This window comes from Myotis nattereri (assembly GCF_964212035.1).
Source record: "Myotis nattereri genome assembly, chromosome: 9".
NCBI lineage: Eukaryota > Metazoa > Chordata > Mammalia > Chiroptera > Vespertilionidae > Myotis > Myotis nattereri.
In genome coordinates, this window is record NC_138084.1 from 3,902,065 (window position 1) to 3,928,997 (window position 26,933).

General features: G+C 48.8%; 1 protein-coding gene across 2 annotated transcripts; it reads right to left on the minus strand.

The window, feature by feature from the left end:
* Positions 1-1,394: 1,394 nt before the first annotated feature.
* On the minus strand, positions 1,395-25,652 carry LOC308525049 (phospholipase A and acyltransferase 3). Of its 2 annotated transcripts, none has more exons than XM_081099755.1 (5): positions 25,589-25,652; positions 24,774-24,851; positions 11,665-11,767; positions 10,635-10,903; positions 1,395-4,013 (listed from the first exon to the last, which is right to left on the minus strand). In XM_081099755.1, the coding sequence occupies exons 2-5, from the start codon at positions 24,786-24,788 to the stop codon at positions 3,912-3,914; spliced, it is 489 nt and encodes a 162-aa protein (XP_080955881.1). In that variant the 5' UTR covers positions 24,789-24,851; positions 25,589-25,652; the 3' UTR covers positions 1,395-3,911. The 2 variants fall into 2 exon arrangements, with proteins under 2 accessions (XP_080955881.1, XP_080955880.1); XM_081099754.1 differs by lacking the exon at positions 25,589-25,652 and adding an exon at positions 25,299-25,401.
* Between the last annotated feature and the right edge of the window lie 1,281 nt (positions 25,653-26,933).

Below are 26,933 nucleotides of genomic sequence, written 5' to 3' on the forward strand. Positions count from 1 at the left end.
GAGAACCCTAACACATTGCCCTTTGCGTTTATTAAAAAACAAAATTCAACCTAGTAAATTTGAAGATCTACTTGGCTTTGTTAAGGAATTTATGAATCGGGCAACATCTCATCCAGCAAGTGCAAGGGCAATGTTAACATAAAAACATTCAAACCTGTAAGGAATTTTTGTGAGTTTATTTGAGCCCAACTGTTGACAATTGCTGGGAAGCAGATTCTCAAAGGACTGGGATAGTGCTCGATAATGGCCGTTTTTCATCTATTTTTATACACTGCAAACAAAGGAGGGAACATGGGAGGGTTATAAGAAATCCACTGGTGATAGATTAGGGAGGCGGGAGAAAGCAAAGTGGGGAATTGGATAAAAAGTAAAAGATAGCCTTGGCCGGTTTGGCTCAGTGGATAGAGCATCAGCCTGTGGACTCAGGGGTCCTGTGTTCAATTCCGGTCAAGGGCACATGCCGAGGTTGTGGGCTCGATCCCCAGTCGGGGGTGTGCAGGAGGCAGCCGATCAATGATTCTCTCATCATTGATGTTTCTATCTCTCTATCCCTCTCCCTTCCTCTCTGAAATCAATAAAAATATATTTTAAAAAATAAAAAAATAAAGTAAAAGACACATACTTAGGTGGCTGCAGGATAGTTAACAGTCAGTAATTAAAATGATAACAATAACAATGAAGGAATCTGTGGTCTCTGTCCTGGCACCCAGGCACATTTGGTTGTGCCCTGAGGGGTCCAGAAAAAGGGAAGTTACAAGTTACCCAGACATTTCAAGGACATGTTATCAGAGATGCAAAAAGACAGATAGGCTCAGTTTAGGTAAAGGTTGACCTTGTTAGTGAAGATATCAGCCTAGGAGGTGACTACCCACCATAACTGCTTTTAGTTAAAGTTTAATTTCAGACCATCCTTTGGGGTTACTTTAGGTCTCTGAGTTTGCCAGACTGCTATACAGGCCACCCCTGAGCTTGTCAGGTTAGCATGTGGCCCCTTTTTTCCACAGCACTCTGAGGGGTTGTACAAAATTAAAGGTATTTTATAGGAAAAAGGGTAGGGCAAGAGAGCTCTTCACCAAAGAAAAGAAAGGATTATTTTTTAGATCAGGACCTGGGTTTGGGGGAGAGAAAGGGAACAGCAAGGCTTTTTATGAAGCAGGTTGCCTCTTCTTTCTATGGGGAGGAGGACGGGGAAGGAGCCTGCAGGACAGATTACTTTACTGGTGCCCGACCAGAAAATTCCAAATTTGTTGATTAAGATTCAATTTCTGGAAGAGGTTGAGACCACAACTAAATCAGGTATTAAATCATGGGATTTTAGCATAAGCGATGCCATTTGCCCCTAGAGGTTTCTCTGTACAGTGTGTCAATGTAAGAAACATTCAAACCTGTAAGAATTTTTATGAGTTTATTTCATCCAAACTTATAACAATTGCTGAGAAGCAAAATCTCATCAGATTGAAAAAATGCTCTAGAAAATGGCAGTTTTACCACTTATTTTATACATCAGAGAGAGAGGAAAGAGAGAAACAATCAATTTGTTATTCCACTAAATTGATTGGTTCATTGGTTAATTCTTGTATGTGATTTGACCAGGGGTCAAACCCGAAACCTTGGCATGTCAGGACAACACTCTAAGCAACTGAGCTACCCGGCCAAGGCTAATGTTTGTGTTTTACTTGGCAAGTTTAACCCATTTGCATCTATGGTGATTACCAATATATCTGGAACTGGTTCTTCCATCTTATTTGGTTATTTCTACACCTTCCAGTTTTTTATGCAATTTGTTAATTTATTTTTTAATTGAACTGGGTGTTTCTGTTTTGCTTTCTTGTGTTTGGAGAATAACACAAGAAAAAATAAAATGGAATAAACATTGCTAAGAGAGTCACTTAAAATGGAGGGAGTTGAGCCGGGTCGGTGTGGCTCAGTTGGTTGAATGTTGTCCTGTGCACAAAAAGTTGCCGGTTAGATTCTCAGTCAGGGCACATACCCAGGTTGCTGGTTTGATCCCCAGATATGTGCTCAGCAGGAGAAAGCTGGCACGGAGCCACCTGTAAGTCCTGAGGAAGGGAAAGGGTGCCTGAGCTCCTCTGTCTCATCAGCAACCAGGGAAGAACCAGGGGCCTTACTAACTAAGATTCTTTACTAACCGCAGGGCTAGTCACACACAGACCCTGCAATGCTTCCCCACTAAGGGCCACTGATTACCAGAGAGAGTGTCCGTCCTCTCTCCATCCTGGTCAAAGAGTCATCTCAAGAGTCTCAAAGCAATTCCATTGTTTCCACAGCAGGAGGTTCAGCAGCGACTCAACCTCCTCTTTTCTATGCGTCCCTTCCAGCTGATGTCAAACAACCATGGAAGCTTATGTACCCGAGTCGTAACTTCTAGTGCAGTGGTTCTCAACCTTCTGACCCTTTAAATACAGTTCCTCATGTTGTGACCCAACCATAAAATTATTTTCGTTGCTACTTCATAACTGTCATGTTGCTACTGTTATGAATCGTCATGTAAATATCTGATATGAAGGATGGTCTTAGGCAACCTCTGTGAAAGGGTCATTTGACCACCAAAGGGGTCACAACCCACAGGTTGAGAACCACTGTTCTAGTGTCAATCGTACCTTCACTTACTTTTCTGCCTACATAAGTCCCTCTCACTCCCCCCAAGTCAGAGCACTGTTTCAAGGCCCGCCCTCAACAAGTCTTCAATAAAACTCTCTTCTTAAGTTTACAGAGTCCGTTTTCTTTTCCTTGACAGTCCTGTCCAGGATTCCAACAGACACATGGTCCCCTGACACCAGGACTGACAAAGGAAACATTCGCAGCACGAGTAGAGTGTCGCTGAGGAACCCACAAAAGCCCCTTTTAGAGAAATGGCCACTTTGAACACCTTCTAAGCCCAGAGAGCAGAAGCAGACCTCAAGGGACTCGCCACAAGGGGTCATTCCCTCCCCCAACCCCTCCCAGGAGGGTTGGGCAGCAGAGAGGTCAGGCTGGGGCCTGCCACACCCCAACCCAGAAGGTGTGAGGCAACCACCATGTGACCTGGCCCCAACAGGAAAGAGCTGATTGGCCTAATATGGTCGGTCACCTGACCCAACAGCAGCCAATCAGTAGGCTGAACTAGGATTTGGTGAGCTGATTCTCTCTCAAGAATTTGAACTAGGAGCACCTGACAGGCAGTGGGGAGGGACAGAGCTGAGCTGATATGGGGAGGAGGGGCCAAAGGAGGGGATGTGGGATCAGAGCCTTCGGGATTGTCCCAAGCCCAGTGGTGAGGAAGCAGGAGTTCTGGGGATGGGGTGGGGGAGGGTGAAAGCAACAAGACAGAGGAAAGATGCGAAGAGCAGAGGGGTAATAAGGCTGGTTTTTAGATTGGCAAGAGCATGTATTGAGTTTCTTTATGGCAAAGGTTTGGTTTGGTTTGAACTCCAGTGAACGTCTGCAGACTCCGGCTGCTGAGCCTAGAAGCCATCCTGGGTCTAGTTCCAGGCCACGGTCCTGACTCTCCCGTGGTTCCTGTTCTTGTATGTCCACCAGGTCTTGCTGTTCAGTGTGTCCTCACAACCAGAAACGCCCATCACTTGAGGTAACAGGAGTTGGACTGTGTTTCCTGCAAGGTCAAGAACGCAGCCGCAAAGAAAAAGTGAAAGAAGATCACCAAAGGGCCAGGGCACAAACTGGCGTCACCAGGAACAGAGCCCAGCTGTGCCCTCAACGGACTTCACACCAGGCAGTTCTGGCTGCATTTTCCCCAATAAAATCCTCCTTTATTGGGCTGTATTTAATTCTGTGAAAATACGCCTTATTATAAAAACAGAATGAAAGCCATAAACCAAACCTCAAAACCTCTAGCAAAACAAGATCCCGTTAATGTTTAAAGTAATTGCTGTCAGGACAGTCCCTTCAACTTATTGCTTTTGTCGCTTGTTTCTTGAGATCACGGCTCCAATGAGGCCCACGGCTGCCAAGCCCACTCCCGCGATGCCAGCCGCCATGATGGCATCTCTGACCTGCAAAGAGAGGAGGTGGGTCAGACTCTGTGTCGGGACTCTGAGTACAGGCTGTGCAGTCAACAAGAATGTTCAGCTCATAGAGCCTCGCATGCCCCTCGGTCTCCATAACAAACTCAGAAGTCAACAAATATTGGCAAGGAAATGGGGAGAGAGGGCTGGAAGGGGAAAGAGTTGGTGGATGGAGCCAGCTGGCCAGGAATGGGCCTGGACTTGAAGAGGGAACCTCGATTCCCCCGGCGGGTATTTAAATCACATGAATCCCAGAGGGTGGCTGTGGAAAGGACAGGGAGATGCAGCCAGGATGGCTGCGGTCCTGGCTGGCCAACAGGGAGCCCATGAAGCTAGTGTGAAGTCAAGGAGGAATTGCTACTGAATCATCAATAAACTATGACCTCCATGAAAGCAAGGACCTCGCATGTCTTGTTCATTGCTGTATCCCCAGGGTCCAGCCAGGTGCCCGACCAGCCACAAGCAACACCAGCTCCTGTGATAACGCCAAGGGAGAGCAAGCTCTGTCTTCAGCCCACAGCAATGTTCCCCATGAAGGCACAGGGCCCAACGCAGCAAAGCTCTACTTTCTCCCACTGAAGGCTTGAAAGGGTCTTGAGCACAAATAGAAAAATCTCACCCCAAAACCACGCCAGGCAGTTAAGCAGAATCAAGAACAGCAAAGGAAATAAATATATAAATATATAAATAAATAAATAAATAAATAAAACAGGAAAGGACAAGATTCTTAATCATTGTATGCCAAGAAGTTCAATGAAGACAGTGTATCAAACATCCCAGGAATAAGAAGGATGAAAATGTGGACCTGATAATCTGAACCCACAGCCTTACATGGCCTGGTCAGCGCTGCCCTCGCTACTCTAACCACAGAGCTTGCCTGGACTGTATATGTGTGGCTGCCTCAACCCCTAGGTGACCAGTGCAGGAAAGAATGTGGAGCTCCTCTAGGGATATATATAGATGCCAAATGTGTCCAGCTGTGTGAGATGTCAGGAGACACCCGTGTAACTAACATGACAAGGCACCCTTCACTGATGTTCTTAGCAGCCAGAGAATGTGATGACAGAATTGGAGGAAGCTACCGACCTGAGGTTTGACTGCTGCTCAGTTTAACTTTCCCCTAAAAGGCCATGAGGCACGGCTTTGTGGCCGCCCTGGTTCTGCTGGGTGAACTTGCTAGGAAACCGGCGTAAATCCACTTGCACCCAATGTTTTCCTGGCTCAGCTCTGTGTCAGGCGGGAGACGTGGTTGGCAGATGATGGAGGAGGCACAAGGGCCCCCAGTTCTCTACAGAGAAAAATGCTGATGCCGCTGGATCATATAAAAGACACTTTGTCAAGGCAACAGCAGCAGCCCCATTGTCTGCGGTCACGCTGTGTGCAGAGTATAATGAAGCCCAGGAGAGTGCCCTCCGGTTAGTCCTGGTGGTGCAGACGCTACAGGAAAACCATCCTGGGAGTCAGCGCGACTGCAGAGGCCACGGACGGCTCCCTGGTGCGAGGCTGGTGGGCCCAGCGCAGCTTCCGTGCTGAGACCACCGGGGTTCTGACCAGGAAAACGGGCCACACGGCGTGCGTCACAGGCCTCAACTCAGAATGCTATGAAGGAGAAACGTTAAGAAATCCATCTTTCTTTTTTAAGTGGACAAACTGAAATACTGTCAGACTACAGAAAACTCGCTGTCTATGCTACTACACAGCTTCTCTCAGTTAAGCGCCAGAATTGTTTCTGGGAAAAAGAAAATTTTAAGGTGTTTTCTGCAAATTCAGTAATGTTCTACGTGGATAAAAGAACAGTGTTGCCGAAACCGGTTTGGCTCAGTGGATAGAGCGTCGGCCTGCGGACTGAGAGGTCCCGGGTTCGATTCCGGTCAAGGGCATGTACCTGGGTTGTGGGCACAATCCCCAGTGGGAGATGTGCAGGAGGCAGCTGATCGATGTTTCTCTCTCATCGATGTTTCTAACTATCTCTCTCCCTTCCTCTCTGTAAAAAATCAATAAAATATATTTAAAAAAATAATAAAATAAAATAAAATAATCATAAAAAAAGAAATCTAACTTTAATAATTACAATAATAAAAAATAATTCCTTGCAATTTATCCAGATTTATGTAATATATGCATTACCATTGGCCACATCTTCAATTTCTATTTATTCTAATACTTTATCTGACAAAGAGTAGACTTCACAATGAGCGTGGCTCCTAGTTGCTTTTTTAAGAAGTTCTATCAGCAGGCCAGAAGGAATTGGCAAAAAATGTTCATGAAGTGATGAAAAGCAAGGACCTACAACCAAGATTACTCTACCCAGAAAAGCTGTCATTTAGAATTGAAGAACCTATAAAGAACTTCCCAGACAAGAAAAAGTTAAAGGAATTCATCACCACCAAACCCTTATTGTGGTGAAATGTTAAACGGTATTCTTTAAGAAGAAGGGGGGGAAAAGGCAAAAAATATGAACAATAATATGTCAATAAATACATGTCTATTAACAAATGAATCTGAAAATACAAAATAAATGAAGAAGCAGAACAGAAACAGACTCATAGATACAGAAAATATTTTGATGGTTGTCAGATAGGAGGGGTCAGGGGATGGTTAAAAAAGTGAAGGGATTAAGAAGTACAAATTGGGCCCTACCTGGTTTGGCTCAGTGGATAGAGTGCCAGCCTGTGGACTGAAGGGTCCCAGGTTTGATTCTGGTCAGGGGCACATGCCCAGGTTGTGGGCTTGATCCCCAGTAGGGGCACACAGGAGGCAGCCGATCAATGATTCTCTCATCATTGATGTTTCTATCTCTCTCACTCCCTCTCCCTTCCTCTCTGAAATCAATAAAAATATTTTTTTTAAAAAAGAAGTACAAATTGGATTGTTACAAAATAGTCACAGGAATGTCAAGTTTAGGAAATATAGTCAAGAATATTCTAATAACTATGTATGGTGTCAGATGGGTACAAGATTTGTCGAGATGATCACTTAGTAATTTATATGATATCTAATCACTGGGTGGTGGGGTACACCTGAAACTAATATAATATTGTGTGTCAACTGTAATTGAAAAATTAAAAATGACTTAAAATGAAAGAAAAGTTAAATTAAATTAAAAGTACTATTCAGAATGGCAGCTTATTTACAAAAGCCTATAAATATATCCTTTTTGAAGCCTGAGGATTTTTAGGTAGGTGGAAAGTCATGGAATCATTTTTTAGAAACTCAGGCATGTAAAGCACAAACCAGCCCTGGCTCATTTGACTCAGCGGATAGAGTGTTAGCCTGCAGATTGAAGGCTCCTGGGTTCTATTCCGGTCAGGGGCACATGCCCAGGTTGCGGGCTCGATCCTCACTAGGGGGTGTGCAGGAGGCAGCCGATCAATGATTCTCTCTCATCATTGATGTTTCTATCTCTCTCTCTCCCTCCCTTACCCTTACTCACTGAAATTAATAAAACATATTTAAAAATTAAAAAATAAAGCACAAACTACATTTTAGTCTAAATCCATTACCACCCTTTCTTTTAATATATATATATTGCCCTAAATGGTTTGGCTCAGTGGATAGAGCGTCGGCCTGTGGACTGAAACGTCCCAGGTTCAATTCCGGTCAAAGGCATGTACCTTGGTTTCGGGCACATCCCCAGTAGGGGGTGTGCAGGAGGCAGCTCATCAATGTTTCTAACTCTCTATCCCTCTCCTTTCCTCTCTGTAAAAAATCAATAAAATATATACATATTTAAAAAATATTTTTAATTGATTTCAGAGAGGAAGGGAGAGGAAGAGAGAGATAGAAACATCAATGATGAGACAGAATCATTGATCGCCTATCTCCTGCATGCCCCCAATGGGGGATCGAGCCCGCAACCCCAGCATGTCCCCTTGACCAGAATCAAATCCATGACTCTTCAGTTTGCAGGCCAACACTCTATTCACTGAGCCAAACCAGCTAGGGCCATTTCTGCCCTTTCTAACTGGTAAATTAAATGTCATAAATATTCTGTTGAAGGAAAATCTAATCTATTTCAAAGAGCACAGCACAAGTAAACATAATGACTGACCAGATTGTTAAAGACAAACAAAAATGTCCTCGTGGGTGAAATGGAAAGGGGACTGCCACTTGGACAGCACTTACCAAGGAAACACTGCTAGACATTTCAGCACCCTCAAACCACCACCCTCACGAGATGGGAGACGTGTGGAAGCTACATTTAGTTTGTTCACATCATGTATTGTGACCGTTACTCACTAGGCCAGTAGTTCTCAGCTGGGGACAGATGAGCTTTGCCCTCTGGGGGAAATTGGCAACAGCTACAGACATTTGTTCCTCATACCTGGCCGTGAGGAAGTGCTACTGACACCTAGTGGGGAGAGGCCACAGGTGCTGCTAACCACCTGGCAATGCACAGAGCAAGTCATGACAATGAAGAATTGTCTCCATTGTCAATAACCCAAAACGTCAGTAGTACTGAGGTTGATAAACCCTCATTTTTAGGCCAAGATATGAAAGAAGGGATGTTTGAAAACATTATAAATGGCACCTCTTTTTGTCTTGTAATATATTCTGGTTTCATTTTTTTGTGTGTGTGGGGAGGTCCAATAGAATTGTTTATGCTGTTTTATTGTTGCTGTGTGGTCATTGTTTTGTCTTTCCCGTGGGTGGCAGTGCATAGGGCTAAAGCCATAGGAAGAAAAGTGTGACGTGTCCAATTTCCAATGCTTCATTTTGCAAGAAGAGTTGAATTATTGTTTCTATAGAGTAAACGATAGAAACTATTTCTTAGCTATTTTACTCTCAAACTTGGAATTATGTTTAATTGCTCTGAATATTATTCGTGCCTAGTGACATGAAATTATGTAACGATTTTGTATTGACACATAATTCTTCATTTATATAAACCTGTGAGTCTGTTCTTTAGTCAATTAATCAATGGAAAATAATAAAAAATGAGATGACTAGGAGATATTCTATAAATCTACCAAATCTTCCTAATGTAGCACCCTGAATTTATAGAGTATCTTACTGCTTTCAAGTTTCTAGAGGGACTTTTACTTCAAGTTTATTGCTGCATAGGAGTATGGAAATTTGCCTGAAGTAAAAGCCACCTGGGAGTGAGGACCTCACTTGTTAGGCAATATCTTCAATAATGAAAACAGATTTATTTAGCATAAATTTCTCTTTTTTATGTGATAGTGTCACTGCTACTTTTTAGAAAAACTTCTTGTATACCCAAATCTATCAATAAATGTTAGTGTTCTCATTTAAAATAAATAAATAATGGAAAACAGAACAGAGACGAATAATAAAATCATAGGAGCAGTCTGGGGGTTAAACACTGGATTAACTGGAGTTTCAGAATGAGAGAAGAGAAAATGGAAATTTTCCCAGAACTGAAGGAAAGAGGTTTCCAGAGTGAAAGGAATCATCAAGTGCCCAGCACAATACATAAAAATAGCCAGAACCAGTTTGGCTCAGTGGATAGAGCGTCGGCCTGCAGACTGAAGGGTCCCAGGTTCGATTCCGGTCAAGGGCATGTACCTTGGTTGCGGGCACATCCCGAGTGGGGGGCGTGCAGGAGGCAGCTAATCGATGTTTCTCTCTCATCGATGTTTCTGGCTCTCTATCACTCTCCTTTCCTCTCTGTAAAAAATCAATAAAATATATTTAAAAAACAAATAGATCCACACAGCTATATCGTCGTGAAATTTCAGAGCACTGAAGGTAACGAAAAGATTCTATACCTTCTGGAAAGACAAAGTAGACCACATATAAAGGATCCAAAATCTGAACCATTTCAGACTTCTCGACAACAAGAGCATTCGTTATCTGACAATGAAGCAATGCCTTCAAATTTGGGGGCGGGGGGGAATATACTCTTTTGCATCAACATGCACCTAAGAACGTTTCCAATGTTTTCACACACAAAAAACAAATGGTCCTGAAGGTGCAGGAAGGGAGAGGAGGAGTGAGAGGGAACAGGAAAGAAGTTAGCTTCCCAAGAGAAAAAGAGATTCCAAAAGAGAGGGATCACGGCCAAAATCAAACTTAGAAAATGAACAAGACTGCATCCCCTGGTGCCCCCTGGACTGGCCCTGGGGCTGCGGCAGGGCTGAGAGCAGCGCCTTTCACATGAAGAGCCGTGCCAGGCAGACCTGGGCTCCAAATCCCACCGCTGCTACTGATCGGCACAGCTGCCGACCCCAGGAAGACACAAGTCCCAGGTCTGCAGACTCAACACAGATTTGTTTGGTCAAACAAATGGTCCTCGACAAGTTACTTAAGTGCTGTGAGCCTCGGCTTCTCCATCTGTAAAGTGGGGATAATAAAACCCGCCTCTGGGCCTGTGGGAAGGGTCCAACTCCCAGGCAGCCAGGGAGGCCTTGGCAATGGGGGTGACATCACCCCCTAACTGAACTGCTCTACTCTGCTGATTGGCAGTTCTCCCCCACCCTCCTCCCTACCCCGACCGTCACTCCCTCGAGGGCAGGGATTCTGTCCCTGCTATTTTGATTCCTTTGTGCCTCCACCTCCACCCCGGCCGCCCACACGATGCCCAGCCACTGTCAGCGGAGGGAATGGTCTGGTTCCTGGGGACAGGGACACGGGCTGAGGACGCACCTGGTCGCTGCGGGGGACTCCATAGCGCAGCTCGTTCACGAAGTGCTCACAGTTCTCACTGGTCACCTTGTAGAGCATCTCCTGCCCCACCAGCTCCTCCGCCCGCTGCACGATCTTGCTGGGAGGCAGCGGGGAGTACTTCTGGTCATGCTTGTTGTTGACATGGTACTTGTCTTTCCCGGCAACAAAATAAAGCAGCTCCTTCTTCACTATGGCCTTGTCGGTCAGGGCGGACATGAGGCTGGCCGCCCCCGCTCCCGCGATTTCACCTGTGGTTCCCAAAGAGGAAAGAGGGTGATGGTCCAGGGCTCACAGCGGCCTTCCTGCTGGGCACCCACCCTTGGCAGACTCAACACAGATATTTTAAATAAAATAAATGGTGATCGGCCAGTTCCTTAAGGGCCGTGAGCCTGTTTGCGCAGAGGAGCGGATGTGAAAAGGAAAAGAGGGGAGGGTCAGACACACACTGTGTGGCTTTGGAGTAGGTGCTTGTGGTCTCTGGGCCCTGGTTTCCTCATCTGAAATCAGGAGTTAGTGAAGGTCCATGATTCGTGATTTTATTTTAACGGAGAGAGGCTGGCCTTCTGCTCCCTGTGCCGCCTCAGAGGCCCTCTCGGTTATGCAGACATGGGCCCTGAGCGCACCCATCTCCCTGGGCCAACAGAGTATGAACCTCCTGCGATTCTATCGGGGCTACACCTCCTTGGCGTATACAAAGCTGACTACTGTAGGAAGGGGGAGGATTTGCACATGTCGTTCCTGCCCTTCTGGGAGCAAAGGGACAAAACCCCATAGCTGCTCCCTGCGAGGTGACGCCAGGGAGGCCCCGTGGGCTCCCCGGCACGGCCCTGGCCAGGGCTGAGGCGCTGGAAGGGGCAACATAGCAGAGTTTGGAAACCATTGCCCCGACCAAACTGCCTTCTTGCAGCTCGCAGGACCCACTGCCAGTCCAGGAACAAAGAGCTTTGCCCACAGCTCCCGTCTCCCTGTCCCCCAGCCCCAGCACAGTGGGGGCCCTGGGCATCCTTACTTGGGGGGGCCAGGTGGACCACATATCCATCACCAACGTAGACGGCCCAGTGTCTGTAGAAGGGGCGGAAAATCTCAATCAGGTCTCCAGGGTTGGGCTCTGGCTGCAAAACCAAGAACAGGGCTGTGAGAGGCGGCAGGAGGAGAGCTTGGAACCCTGGGGCAAAGGGGGGTCCCCGCCCGGTGCTGTCAAATCAGAAGCGTGTCCCGCAGAGGCTCCACGCCTGGCCTGGGGCCTGAGAACTGGTGATGAGTGTGTGCGGGGGCATGTGTGCATGTGTGTGTGTGTGCGTGCATGTGCGTGTGTATGTGTGTGCGCATGTGCATGCGTCTGTGTGTGTGAAAACCCTTCCTCCCCTCTGCTGTACCCCCACCCACATGTGTGGGTTTTCCACATCAAGTAATTCAATCTTCAGTGAACACTAACCACCACCCTTAACGCAGACCCCACAGGTTAAAGGCTCGGTCCCACGAGACTGCCCCCCGCAATTCAGGTGCCAATCACAGGTCCAACTTGTCACCTGAGCCTCTGACCAACCAGCTGTACGTTGGGAGTTCCCACAACCCCTTCTCAGCTTCAATCATTTCCTAGAGCAGCTCACGGGACTCAGGAAAACCGTTTACTTACTGGATCGCCGGCTTAGAACAGAAGGATAACACTCAGGAACCGCCAGATGGAAGAGATGCTCTGGGCAAGGATGTGGGGAGGGGCCCAGCGCCACGCCCTCACCCAGCGCCTCCCCGTGTCCGCCAGTCCCTGACAGCAGGGCTTGGATGGACGAGGTGGGCACCATTGATTCCATCATTGGCCATTAGTGACTGACAACCTCCAGCCCTCTTAACACAGGGCTGCCTCCCTGGCTCTGAGCCCGCATCACCTTACTAGCATCAATTCAGCTATGGTTGAAAAGGGCTTATTATTGGGGTTGGGGGGCGGAACCTGCTCTCACCCAATCACTCAGGAAATTACAAGGGTTATAGAAGCTCTGTGCCAGGAACTGGGGACGAAGACCAAATATGCATTTCTTTTCTTTTTTCTTTTTTTTTTTTTCATTTCAGAGAGGAAGAGAGAGGGAGAGAGAGAGAGATAGAAACCTCAATGATGAGAGAGAATCATTGATTGGCTGCCTCCTACACGCCCCCTACTAGGGATTGAGCCCGCAACCTGGACATGTGCCCTTGACTGGAATCGAACCTGGGACCCTTCAGTCCTCAGGCCAATGCTCTATCCACTGAGCCAAACCAGCTAGGACCAAATTTGCATTTCTTATTCAAGCCAAGGAAGTGTGGGGGGGAATATGTGTGTGTGCATGTGTGTGTGTGAGAGTGTGTGCAGGGGAAGGTGGGGAGGGTGCTAAAATCCGCTTAGAGGCCCACCCTGTTAGGGGAGCACGAACAGAGCTTGACAAACATTCCGAGAGGTTCGAGATCACTTTCGTTCAATATTATTGAGGTGCCAACACAGTCTGCTAAGTGCTGGGCGGGGGACATTGGGACTTGGATGGGAATCAGGGGTGAGAGCCTCTCTGGTCCAAGCCCACCTTAAATCTCTCTAATGAGCCAGGAAGCCATCCCTTTAGGACACATCCAGCGCAGTGAAGAGGTGGGTCGTGGGTTTGCCCACATCCCACCCCCACGCTCTGTGGGCCTGGCTGAGAGATTCCAGCCAAGCTGAGGAGCGGAGAAGGAGGCAGCCTTGTACGGGCTCCTTAGGGATAAAAACGACGGGCAGTGGGAATAGCCAGTCACATCGCAATGCCTGCAAAGCCAGGTCTATGGCAGTTCATTTCATTCACAGGAACATAAAAACTGAACACACAAATGCACATACGGTAAGGGAAAGGGGGGGAATTTTTCACAGGACTTTTACAGAGACTTCTCCGGTGCAGTAATTACCATTTATATTTCCAAATACACACAAGCTCAAAACATGATACCACCCCAGGAAACTTCTTTTTTAAAAGAAGAGGAGGTGGACTTGCCCACGGAGACCTGCGCACAGTTAGAAGCAACGGCTCGCTGTTCCCGTGACAACGAGGGTCACCTTTTCGACACAGTGCTGAGTGGAACGTGAGAATGAGCACCGCAACACAATACACTTCCATCAATTAAAGATGTCCCGCCGAACCCAGGGATGCACGTCTATGAGAGCCAGCCCTGAAAAATAAACTTTAAACAGCAACAACAACAAGACAAGAATCGCACAGAGTGAAGAACCACACATGCAGCACACCGGGTGCTGGCCGTTGGGAAGATGGAGTAAGGGAACCAACACAACAACACCCTACGAGAGAGGGGCCCGCAGGCGGGCAGGCTGCCAGGAGGTAAGGGTCTGGCTCTGCTTCCAGCACTGAAATCTCACTAGAGCAGCGGTTCTCAACCTTCTAATGCCGTGACCCTTTAATACAGTTCCTCATGTTGTGGTGACCCCCACTTTCATTGTTACAAATTGAACATAATGAAAGCATAGTGATTCATCACAAAAACAATATGTAATTATATATGTGTTTTCCGACGGTCTTAGGCGACCCCTGTGAAAGGGTCGTTCGACCCCCAAAGGGGTCGCGACCCACAGGTTGAGAACCGCTGCACTAGAGGAACAATGACTTCATGGCAGACACAGCCAGGTCAGCTGAGTCAAAACCAAGAACTCGAGAAATCCTGGTGCACAGTCAGAAGCGCACGTTCTGTAATCCGGGCGCCCGCTCTGTGCCTCTGCTTGTTCCCGCGTGAGGCTGAGGATGGTGTCCACCCTTGTCCAGTGGCTGGAGGAAACGTCAAAAGGTTACTGTTTGGTGACACAGGAAATTCACACGGCAGAGGCCAGACCGTGTCCCGGCCGCGGCCACACCCCGGCACCTGCATTGTCCACGGACGCTTCCTGCACGCAGAGCTGAGTCCCTGCCGTGGAGACCACAGGGCCTGCAGGACCTAAGCCTTCCCTCTCGGGCCTTTACAGCAGGTTTGCCGGCTCCTGTCATAAAGGGATCGGCAGTGCGGCCTCCTCCCTCAGCTCGGGGACCAGCAGGAAGCGCTGGGAAGAGCTGCCTCCCTCCAGGGCAGGGCTGGGGGTCCGCAGGCAGCACAGGAACCGGGGCCCCTCACCCAGCCCAGGCGGGACAATGGCGAGGCTGAGCCTGCACCCACGGGATTGTCGGACAAAAGGCCTTTATCCTCCCCACAGAAACAGCCACAGAGGGCTGTGGAGCAGCCGTTTTCTTTAACCAGCAAATTAAAACACGCGATCTGGCCTCCAATATTCACATTGGAAAAACGACCTGAACAACCATTGATAAAAACCAATTGAATAAGTTACTCCCCATCCATATGTACTGCCCACTAGAGAGAAGAAGGTGGATTTTCATGAGCAGACGTGGAAATAATTGAAAAAAGTATCTGAGAAATATTATTATCTCTATTTTTGCTTAAAATACATGTTTATACAATCATAAGGCAAAATGTATTATACACTATGTATGACCTGAGGAAAAGACACCAGACTGTTGTATATTATGTACTGTGGGGGTTGGGACGTTAATATTTTATGCTATATGATTTAATTGGTTTTATACCAACATGAGTTCCTTCCATAATAAAAAATGTTGTAAGATGTTTAGATGGGCAAAAAACCCTCATGATGATGAACTTGCATTTTTTTTAACTGAAAAAGGAGGACATTATCTTGAAACCACCTCCCATCTGGAATCTGCAACTATGGCCATGTTAATGCTCCTTAAAAATAAGTAATATTGCCCAGCATCGACCTATAAACTAGGAGGTCACAGTTCGATTCCCTGTCAGGGCACATGGCCGGGTTGTGGGCTGGATCCCCAGTAGAAGGCATGCAGGAGGCAGCCAATCAATGATTATCTCTCATCATTGATGTTTCTATCTCTCTCTCCCTCTCCCTTCCCCTCTGAAATCAATAAAAATATATTTTAAAAAAATAAGTAATACCGCCATGCTGGTGTGGCTCAGTGGTTGAGCATCAACCCATGAACCAGGAGATCATGGTTTGATTCCCAGTCAGGGCACATGTCCAGATTTCAGGCTCAAACCCCAGTAGGGGGCATTCAGGAGGCAACCGATCAATAATTCTCTCTCATCATTGATATTTCTCTCTCTCTCTCCCTCTACCTTCCTCTCTCTGAAATTTATTTAAAAATATTTTTTTAATATATTTTATTGATTTTTTACAGAGAGGAAGGGAGAGAAATAGAGAGTTAGAAACATCGATGAGAGAGAAACATCAATCAGCTGCCTCCTGCACATCTCCTACTGGGGAGGTGCCCGCAACCCAGGTACATGTCCTTGACCGGAATCGAACCTGGGACCTTTCAGTCCGCAAGCCGACGCTCTATCCACTGAGCCAAACCGGTTTTGGCTAAAAATATTTTTTAAAAAGTAATACTTAAATGTAACATAAAACCACAAAGCAATCTATAATATAAAAGCATAGTGAGCCATAACCGGTTTGGCTCAGTGGATAGAATGTCGGCCTGCGGACTCAAGGGTCCCAGGTTCGATTCTGGTCAAGGGCATGTACCTTGGTTGCGGGCATATCCCCAGTGGGGGTGGTGCAGGAGGCAGCTGATCCATGTTTCTCTCTCATCAATGTTTCTAACTCTCTATCCCTCTCCCTTCCTCTCTGTAAAAAATCAATAAAATATATATTTTTTTAAAAAGCATGGTGGGTGGGGGCCGAGGCAGAGGCCCGCGGAGGCGCAGCCCTTGCACAAATTTTGTGCATCGGGCCTCTAGATTTTTTAATAATACAGGTGGATGTATATCAGATCTTGGAATTAGGAAAGACACTCTAAGGATAAAGGCCAAAGAAAAAAGCATGAAGTCACACTAGCTGGTTTGGCTCAGTGGATAGAGCTTTGGCCTGCAGACTGAAGGGTCCCAGGTTCAATTCTGGTCAAGGGCACGTGCCTGGGTTGCAGGCTCGATCCCCAGTGGGGGTGGGGGGCGTGCAAGAGGTAGCCAATCAATGATTCTCATTGATGTTTCTATCTCTCTCTGAAATCAATAAAAATATATTTCCCTTCTTCACTGAAATCAATAAAAATATATATTAAAAAAAGAAAAAAGCATGAAGTAAAAGACGAAAAGGTTTTATAATTTTTTAATGTTAAGTTCCTATTATTGGGAGTTTCTATTACTGCCTATTATGTTCATATTTCCTTTTAAGGGGAGATGATCCCCCACTATCCCAGGTTCCCAGGCAGCTGTTTCACACCCTGTGACGAGATCAAACTGGACTAGATCTAGCTGGACCAGAAGGAGTCAGGGCGCCAAGCAGGTCAGCATCCTATGATCCACCGAGAGAAGTGGAGCTGGACTAATCAAATCCCCTCGCTCTCAGAAATCTGAACCAAGAAATGAAAAAAAAATAGCTGTTTGGCAGTAGGGGCTGAAACTGAAAAACAGTGATGTAAGGAGGCAAGGAAGGCGCCAATGGACCATGGGTGGGAGGAGACACCACCAACTCGGACCAAATAGAAGCCCCTGGTAATAGCGGGAGAGAAGGGAGCAGGCATATGAAGAGAGCTGGCTGGGCCCTGGCCGGTGTGGCTGGTGGCTGGGTGTTAACCCATAACCAAAAGGTTGATGGTTTGATTCCCAGTCAGGGGACATGCTCAGGTTGTGGCTCTATGCCCGGTGAGGGGCGTGCAGGAGGCAGCCAGTCGATGTTCTGCTCTCACATCGATACTTCTCTTATTCTCTCTCTCTCTCTCTCTCTCTCTCTTTCTCTCTCTCTCTCTCTCTCTCTCTCTCTCTCTCTCTATATATATATATATATATATATATATATATATAATCAATAAAAATATATTTTTTTAAATAAAGCAAGCTAGCCAAGTCACATCATGTGGATGGCAGAGCACCAGAGTGGAGGTGTGTAAACTCCCGGGGCTGAGATGCCTGGAACCACCTTGACCCTGACACCTCCCAGCCCTAGGCCCTGGCAGGCCCAGCCTCATGACAGCTCCTGATGCTGGGTTCTCCCAGAATCCCCTTCCCTCTCCACAGAGGTCCTCAGACTACACCTGCTTTCCCTGGACTAGCCTCAGTGGGTGCTTGTTTCTTAGAGAGCCAGACTAGAACACCTATGCATGGGGAAAAATACCACAGGCAAACTGTCTTGGCCAATTGAAAGAAAATTACAGAAAAACAGTTAATATCTTTAACAGATAAAGAGTTTTTATAAATCCATAAAATATATTTCAAGCCCTAGCTGGTTTGGGTCAGTGGATAGAGTGTCGGCCTGCGGACTGAAGGGTCCCGGGTTTGGTTCCAGTCAAGGGCACATGCCTAGATTTCAGGCTCGATCCCCAGTTGGGGGTAGGGGCGGGGGGGTGCAGGAGGTAGCCGATCCATGATTATCTCTCATCATTGATGTTTGTATCTCTCTCTCTCTCTCCCTTCCTCTTTGAAATCAATAAAAACATGTTTTTTAAATGTTTTAAAAAAATTATTCCAACACCAAAATAGGAAAAACTGGCCAAAGGGCATGAGAAATAATTTTAAAGAGAGCAATACATTACCACTAATAAAAGGCAACATATTCTACCTCACTGCTAATGAAATAAATGCAAATTAAAAACTAGTTTGGAGGGAATTAAAACAGGAATACTAAATATAGAAAAAGACGCAGGCAAACCTACTCTCATTCACTGCTGCGGGGCCTATAAATCAAAGTACAACGTCTTTGAAGGGCAACCTGGCAATTTGTCTCACTAGCCTTAAAAATACTAGTGGGGTGTAAAGGAAAGAGGAGCCACCATGACCCCAAGGTTTCTGGCCGGAGCAACGGGAGGCTGGGGGGCAGGCTGGGCTGAAATGCCACCCGGTAGCCAAAGGGAGAGGCTCGGGGGCCGCTGAGCACGTGAGCCTGGAGGTCAGGAGAGCGGCTGGGATGGGGGCCATGGCCACCTTCATGAAAACAGGTCCTCCTGGGACAAAGCCTGGCTGACCCGGCCCTGAGAGAGAATGCGGGGAGCGGGACTGGAGACGGAGCTAGAAAAGGCAGCGCCTGAGATGCTGCCAAAGGGAGCGGGATGTGGCAGAGACAGAATTCAGACCCAAGCCCCACACTCTCCACCCTCACACTCTCCTGCCAGGAGAGAAGGCTGTGGAGGGGGTGGCCTTGCAGGGGGCAGGGGGAGACAGGTCAATAGGGGTCGGGCAGAGGGTTCTCAGGAGCAAACGCACGCTGGGCGGGGACCTCGGGATGGTTTGGGGGTTTGACCAGAAGCAGGACCTCTGAGAGGAAGCCCAAGGCTGGCGTTTTTTGAAATATTCCAGGCGAGCCCTAGCCGGTTTGGCTCAGTGGATAGAGCGTCGGCCTGCGGACTGAAGGGTCCCAGGTTCAATTCCGGTCAAGGGCATGTACCTTGGTTGCGGGCACATCCCCAGCAGGAGGTGTGCAGGAGGCAGCTGATCAATGTTTCTCTCTCATCGATGTTTCTAGCTCTCTATCCCTCGCCCTTCCTCTTGGTAAAAAAATCAATAAAATATATATTTTAAAAATAAAATAAATAAAATATTCCAGGTGATTCTACGGTGCAGCCCGGGAGAGGGTGTCTGAAGGGGAGTGGGGGTGAGGCCGAAAGGTTCGTCTGAGATGAGCAGTCAGACCTCATTTTGCAGGAGGGAAACTGAGGCTGGGAGAGATGAGGTCACCTACCCGGGGTCAGCCTGAAAGTGGCAGCACGGGGGTTGGCAGCACCGCCCCTGCCCCACCACAAGGAAGGGAAGCAGATCTCACCGGGTCCGCCCTGCAACTCCGACCTAGGGCCAGTCCTCGGCCGGGGGCACCGGCCGGGCCCGAGAGGGAAGCGAGGGCACTTCTGGAGGAATTTTCAATCCAAGGGTTGAAACACAACAAAGAGAATGCTTTTCCCGGAGGCCTGTTCACGAGGAAGTATTCCAGTCCACCCATACTCGGCCCCACTTAGCCCCACCGTCAGGCGCCTGTCACTTCGGTCTTGTAATGAAATATTTCAGGCGTAGAAAAAAGGCAGCGAGTGGACTGTGTTTCAGTCGAGGTGGATTTAGTCTTTAGAAACAGTGCACTGGTCACAGCCGGGGCTCAGAGCCAAGCAGCCTGGGTTCAAATCCCGACTCTGCTACTTACTAACTGGATGGTCTGGGGAAAGCTACTCATTTTCTCCCGGCCGCCGTTTCCTCCGCTGTAAAATGGGAGTCATTAGAGCACCTGATTCCTGGGGTTCTCCTGACGATCAAATAAGTTCGTACCCATGACACACCCAGCAAGTACCGCCCGGCACGGAGGGCGCATGCTAGAGGCGGCAGGGGTTTTGTTTGTTTTGTTGGGTTTTTTTGTAACATTTTTTTAAATATATTTTATTGATTTTTTACAGAGAGGAAGGGAGAGGGATAGAGAGTTAGAAATATCAATGAGAGAGAAACATCGATCAGCTGCCTCCTGCACATGTCCTACTGGGGATGTGCCCGCAACCCAGGTACATGCCCTTGACCGAATCGAACCTGGGACCCTTCAGCCTGCAGGCCGACGCTCTATCCACTGAGCCAAACCGGTGCTGGCTGTTTTGTTTGATTTTGAGAGACAAAGAGAGGTGGAGTTGCTGCTGCACTTATTTATGCATGCATTGGTTGATTCCTGTATGTGTCCTGACTGGAGATCGAACCCAGAACCTTGGCGAGTCGGGAGGATGCTCTAACCAACGGAGCTCCCCAGCCAGGCCACAGATGGCGGGTTTGCTGCCACTGTTCTATTTTTGACTTGGAAAGGTCGGAGGCAGGTCCGGGACTAGCTGGAGACACTCGGGATGTTGTGAAACCCAATCTGGGAGCAAGTTCCTCTCCCTGCTGTGAGTGCGGCAACCCCGAGCCTCATCCCCTGCATTTCTCACACTCTGGGCAAATGTCTAGAAGCTGGGGATTTCAAAACAAAAAGGACTGCAGTCCCAGGTGGGTGCTGGGAAGGGACTGGCCAGCTGGGAGAGGGGAGTTTCCGTGACGGCGTCCTAGGAAGAGAAGAAAGCCCTGAGCACTTGGCTGTCCATCCTGGCTATCTGAGGTGCCTTCCACAGTCCAGCCGAGACTGAGGCCCTCTCTGCAATATTGCTGTGTGACCTCTAGGAGTCACTTAACCCCTCTGAGCTTCTCTGGTAGAACCGGGCTATTATGATCCAACAGGCAGGGTCCGTGTGGAAAATAAGATAACAGGGGGAAGTTGTAGAACTACTTGTGCCCAGGAGAGGGCTGAGACCTGTGCCCCAGGCAGGGTGGGTGCAGGGAGCGTGAGGAGAAGGCCTGACTGCCCAGCCTCCCCAGCCTCAGGCCCAGAGAGAAGATGGAGGAGGGGTTGGGCTGACACATTACCTCTGCCCTTGCCAGCTGCTGGGAAAGGGACAGTGTTGGCTCCAGCAGGCACCCGGCCCAGCCCCAGTGGCCCAAAGGTCACGGGTATTCTGGGGAAAAACTCATCCACCCTCCCAGGCTCTTGCCCTCCGGCCCACAGGTCTGTTCTGTGTCCAACCCCACCCCATGTGAATCGGGACTGCCCCGGACTCATCTGGAAACCACCTCCATCCCCACCAGGCACTGCTGGGGTTGTCACGCATATCTGGATCCTTAGGGCGGTCCAGCTCACCAGGAAAAGGCTCAGAGATGGGAAGTCACTTGCCCAAGGTCTCAGAGCTCTCCGAGAGGTGCCAGGTCCCAAGGCCAAGCTCTTTTCCCCAATTCCAGGCAATTCACACAAAGGTCCTGTAATCCGATGACAGCCCCATAGCACACTTTGCCTCTGCATCCTTGTACTCGAGGCCTGAAATTCTCTTGGCTGTTCCCTGGCAAACTCCTACTCATCCCTCAAGACAGTCTCAACGTCTCCACCCTCACTGCCTCCCCAAAGCCCCAGCTCAGAGTGGCTGCTGCCTCCAAAGCCACAGCCCCGCTGTCCAGTGACTAACTGTGAGCTGAGCCCCTGGGAAGGAGTGATCACTTTCCATGCCCAGCCTGCCAGCTAGGTTGAGCCACCAGCCTGGCACTTATAGGTACTCAGCAGAGGCTTGCGGCCCTCCCAGTCTGGGCTCCTTCGGGGAGGGGAGGGGGAGCTGGGGGACTCTGCAGGGCCGGAAGCCCCACTGCTCTTTGAGGAGGTCCTCTTCTCCCTGCCCCTCTTTGCTCCTTAGGTAGCTCCGCAGAGACCTGCTAGATCAGGCAAACAGGGGGTCAGAGAGAAGTGAGTCCAGAAAGTCGGAGACCAGACCAGGCCTATCCATTTCCTCATGTTCTAGACTCTCAGTTTCACTTGGATATTCACTTCCCCAGCAGCAGCTGCTCAACAAGACAAAGATTAAGGACAGAGGGTAGGAGTCGGGGGAACAGGGGATGGGGGGGGGGGGGACAGAGGCTCCTGGCCCACTTACTCTAAGCACATTTGGAACACAGACAGGAGAGAATCAGGGACACACCAGCACTGGCACTGACCGGGAGGCGTTCCGGGCTGGACAGAGGGCTCAGGGAAGCCAGGGCCCTACCATAGACCACAGCGTCTCCATCCCAGGGTGGTCTGGGGAGCTGCTGTACCAACAGCTAACCTTTGTCAAGCCCTAAGAGCCGGGCAGTGACACACCCAGCGCGGGGAGGTGCCAACCGTATTCCCTGGGTGCAAAGAGGAGTGAGTTGTCCGTGGAGAATTTTAAAACAATTGCTGAACCGGTTTGGCTCAGTGGATAGAGCGTCGGCCTGCGGACTGAAGGGTCCCGGGTTCAATTCCGGTCAAGGGCATGTACCTTGGTTGCGGGCACATCCCTACTGGGGGGCGTGCAGGAGGCAGCTGATCGATCTCTCTCATCGATGTTTCTAACTCTCTATCCCTCTCCCTTCTTCTTTGTAAAAATTCAATAAAATATATTAAAAAAAAAAACAATAAGACACATGAAAAGTCAGTCTCCTGTTTATCATCTCCACATGCTGACAATTTTAAAGACCATCAGCGATAAAATACAACTCTCCCCAAAGCGATTTTGTCGCTCTAAGTTTTTATTTCTGCAGATTTAAGTTGTATTTCTGAGATTTAATAATATAGATGTGAGCCTCAAGCTAGCCTGTTTTTATTTCTTATTCTTTAAAACCCCTGTCCTCGACATGGAAGTTTAATCAGAGCAGCCAGTTAGACCAGCGGTTCTCAACCTGTGGGTCGCGACCCCTCTGGCGGTCGAACGACCCTTTTACAGGGGTCGCCTAAGACCATCCTACATATCAGATATTTACATTACGATTCATAACAGTAGCAACATTACAGTTATGAAGTAGCAACAAAAACACTTTTATGGTTGGGTCACAACATGAGGAACTGTATTTAAAGGGCCAGAAGGTTGAGAACCACTGAGTTAGACAGTCAGCCCCCAGCACACGCTCAGCTACACGTGTCTGTCCCAAAGGTAATTTCCCCAACAGCTCAGCAGGGTCCGAGCCCCCTTTTGACAGGGTTTGTGTCACCAACATCTTCCTGTGCTGAGACAAGACAAAGAGGCTGTTTGCCCAGTGCCCCAAGAACTCAAATGGAAGTGTTTGAAAGCCTGGATCATTTCCACCAAGAACTAGACTCTCATTTGAAAGCAACGGATTAAACAAGTGTCTCCATCACTCAGCCATCTCCTCTGATTTTTGCAGGAAATAAAGAACACATGGGAGAATTTTGCCAAATAAGATAAAAACTTATGATGATTTTTCTGGTGAAGATGTTTTGGTAAAAATGTTTCAAATGTGGAGGTATTTAAGAGCCACCAGAATTGATTTTTCAGAAGATATAGGCAGTATTGCAATTTCTGGAGTGTATTATGAGATGGGGTTTTTAATGAATCTCTGACAAACTTACCCTAATGTTTATGGCCTTTCCTATTTGTATATCTGTTGTTTCATATGAGAGAAGCTTTTGAAATTAAAATTAATAAAAAGTGTTCTTCAATCAACCGTGAGCAATGATGAGCTGACAAGTTAGCTCTACTGAGTTGTGAACATTAATAAGCAAAGAATAATTTTTAAAATTTCTTTAAGGAGAACAACTTTGACAAAGTCATGGGCAATTTTTCAGAAGTTAAAGTTCCAAAACTGAAACTGTAATGTTAATTCCTTCCTGTGACCAACCTGTATGTAAGGATAACTTTTTTTCCAAAAATATGTTAAAGCAATTAGAACCTATCAAGTAATCCATTACTTTTTTCTGTTTTTCTCTATAACACTTACTTTTCACTTTTTTATTTTTTCACTGGCATGCGTTCATATACAAAGCTCCATAAAAGAAAAGTTTTACTGTTTATTATGACTATTCATTATTATTATTCATTTCATTATTATTACTGAAAACAATGTTGTCAGATGAAGGAGAGGGATATTTAAAAATGACCACCCCAGGTATCAAATATGCCAGGTGCCCCCAGGCACTTGTGAAGCTGTTTAATAATAATAATAAATCACAATCACAGTAGAGAATTGCGGTTGCGCACTTCACGTGTGTGCAGAGCACTGTTTGAGCACTTCCTCAGTCTTAAGTCATAAGATCTTCACTCGAGAAACAGAATGGATTTGAAACTTGGCCCAAGTTCCACAGCCAGGGGCTCGGGAACAGGTCCCGGGCGGGTCTGTGCCCCAGGCTGCGCTGGGCTCCCACTGCAGCCAGAAGGGCCAAGTTGGAGGGAAGCATTAGCTAAGCGCCTTTCTGACCCCTGAGCCGCATCACAGGTTTTAGAGAAAAGTGCAAGCGGGGCAGTCGCTGGCCGGGCGGTCACGAGGCGCATCAGCGGAGACCAGAAAAAGCCACTGTGATCAGACCCCAGCGGCACCTGGGGCCCCAGGTCCAGCCCCGGGAGCCAATTCAGGGGTCTGGCCTTGGAGGGGCAAGGCGCCCCTGGCTGTGCCCCCCTCTTCCTGCAGGACCTGCCTTCACCGGGGTCCATGCAAGTCCAAACACTGAGACAACCCCAGCAGGTGCCTGCTGCCCACACCTGACACCCGATGCCAGGGCGGGTGGAGGTGTGGCCTCTGACGTCAGAACTCCGGGAGTCACCACTAAAACACGGCCCGGCCCAGCCCCCGCTGCCCCACACTTACTATGGGCGCCCGCATCTTCTCTCCTGCTGTGGACCCTCAGCTGCGGGCTGGAGTTTGCTTTGTCCGCTGCGTGAGTGCCTGGGGCAGGGCGGGCAGGGGGAGCAGGGGTTCATGACGTCAGCAACAGGTAACGGCGACCCCACGATCCCAGGGGGGACAGCGGCTCCGGGCAGGGAGACCAGACCGTGCAGCCGGTCTCTGATCCTCCCGGGAACCACCGCCCCCCCCATAGGGGTCCCTCGCTTGCCTCCTCCCTGCCCTGTGGAAGGACGAACCCCCTGAAGGGGCAGAGGGGTCCACCGGAGACCTGGGAGGCGGGGGCGCAGCTGCGGAGCGCGATCGGGTCGCCTGCCAGGCGGCCGCGCCCCAACTGTCAGCTGCGCCACCGGCGGAGGTGCCGGGAGGCGGCCGCTGCTCCCGAACTTGTGGGCCCTGCCTCGCCCAACTTCTCCATCTCCCACCCGACCGGAGAGCCACCCCCACTCCTCACCCTTCCTGAGTCCGGGAAGGAACCGCCCCACCCACCTCTCGGACAGACAGACGGACGGCCGTGGGAGGCTGCAGGCTGCGAGGCCGGGGCTGCCGCGGCACAGGCACCGGGTTTAAAGGCCTCAGTCCCGCCCAGCGTGAGGTCACCAGCCCTTCCCAGAGCCACTGGCTAATGAGAGCCTCGCCGAGCCTCCTGCCCGCGACAGGGACCGCCTGCTCCCGCCTCCGCCTCCGACCGGCAGGTCTGGATGCCTCCGGCGCACCGACCCTCCCCCTCCCTGCTCGCTCCTCCGCCGGGAGGCACCCACTGAGCCGCCCCTCCTCACCTCGTCCACACACGCGCTGCGGGGAGGCCAACGTTCAAGAACAGAGCTGCTGTATACGCGATCCCTGTGTACACATCACACTGGAATGTAAGCAATTTATCTCCTCCTCTAGAGCCGGCTTATAGTTCAAACCTCTATTGAATTTTTTAAAAATATATATTTTATTGATTTTTTTACAGAGAGGAAGGGAAAGGGATAGAGAGCTAGAAACATCGATGACAGAGAAACATCCATCAGCTGCCTCCTGCACACTCCCTACTGGGGATGTGCCCTTGACCAGAATCGAACCGGGGACCCTGGAGTCCACAGGCCAACGCTCTATCCACTGAGCCAAACCGGCCAGGGCCCTCTATTGAATTTTAAAGATATTAGAAGACAAGGGTATAGCAGAGGGAAAGTACTTTTAACTATTGGGTCTTAAGTCACCAGATGTACCCCCAAACCTGGCACACAGTAGGCATCCCATGAATGAATGAATGAATGAATGAATGAAATGAATGACCAAACATAGGTCCTTTCTCACAATGGGCTGTGACCCCACAAGAATAGAACCAGCTCCTGTCCATCTCCATGTTACCATCACGCCCCACTCCCAGCCTTGGAATCAGGATGCCTGGGCCACACCCTGGCCGTCACTTGCTAGCTATAGGATCCAGGCACCCTTCCTTGGGCCTCAGTTTGTTCATCTGTAAAATGGGGTGATGACGATCCTATACAACATGTAAGATAATATATAAAACTACATTCCCCAGAGGGAGAGCAACAAATAGAATGATGCTTATAAAGTGCCAGGCACGTGGCAAATCATGTTATTAGCATGAGGTAAGGTATATGCTCATCAGCTTTACACGTTATTCACCAGCGTCCGGGCAGGAAGAGTCAGAGGCAACGTAATACCAGAGCTTCCCGAGAGTTAACACTCACCCAACAAAGCGCTGTGCACGTGGAGCCAGCGAGCAGCTGGAAGGCAGTCCAGACCCAGGAAGCAGAGGTTCGTTGGGAGGAAACCAGACTGCTTTCTGCCTCTCCTTACTCTCTGCTCCCAGAGTTGCTCAAACGTCACATCTTTTTTTTTCCTGTCCTATTCCTGTGCCAAGAAAAACAAAACGAAAAACATCGGAGGGGCAGGGTCGTCAGGGTTCTATATTGTTACTTTCCAAGCAGCTCTCCGAGGGGGAGCTCTGTAAGGAAGGCCCCAGGCGATGCCAGCACTGCCAGCAGCACCATCCTCAACCCCATTCTGCTCGGTGAGCACCAAACAGGGGGCCGCCGCCAGGATCCAGCTGTCACCTGCCTCCGGGCTTCTCTGCGATGGGCATGGGCCCTGTGGAGAGGCACGTGTTAC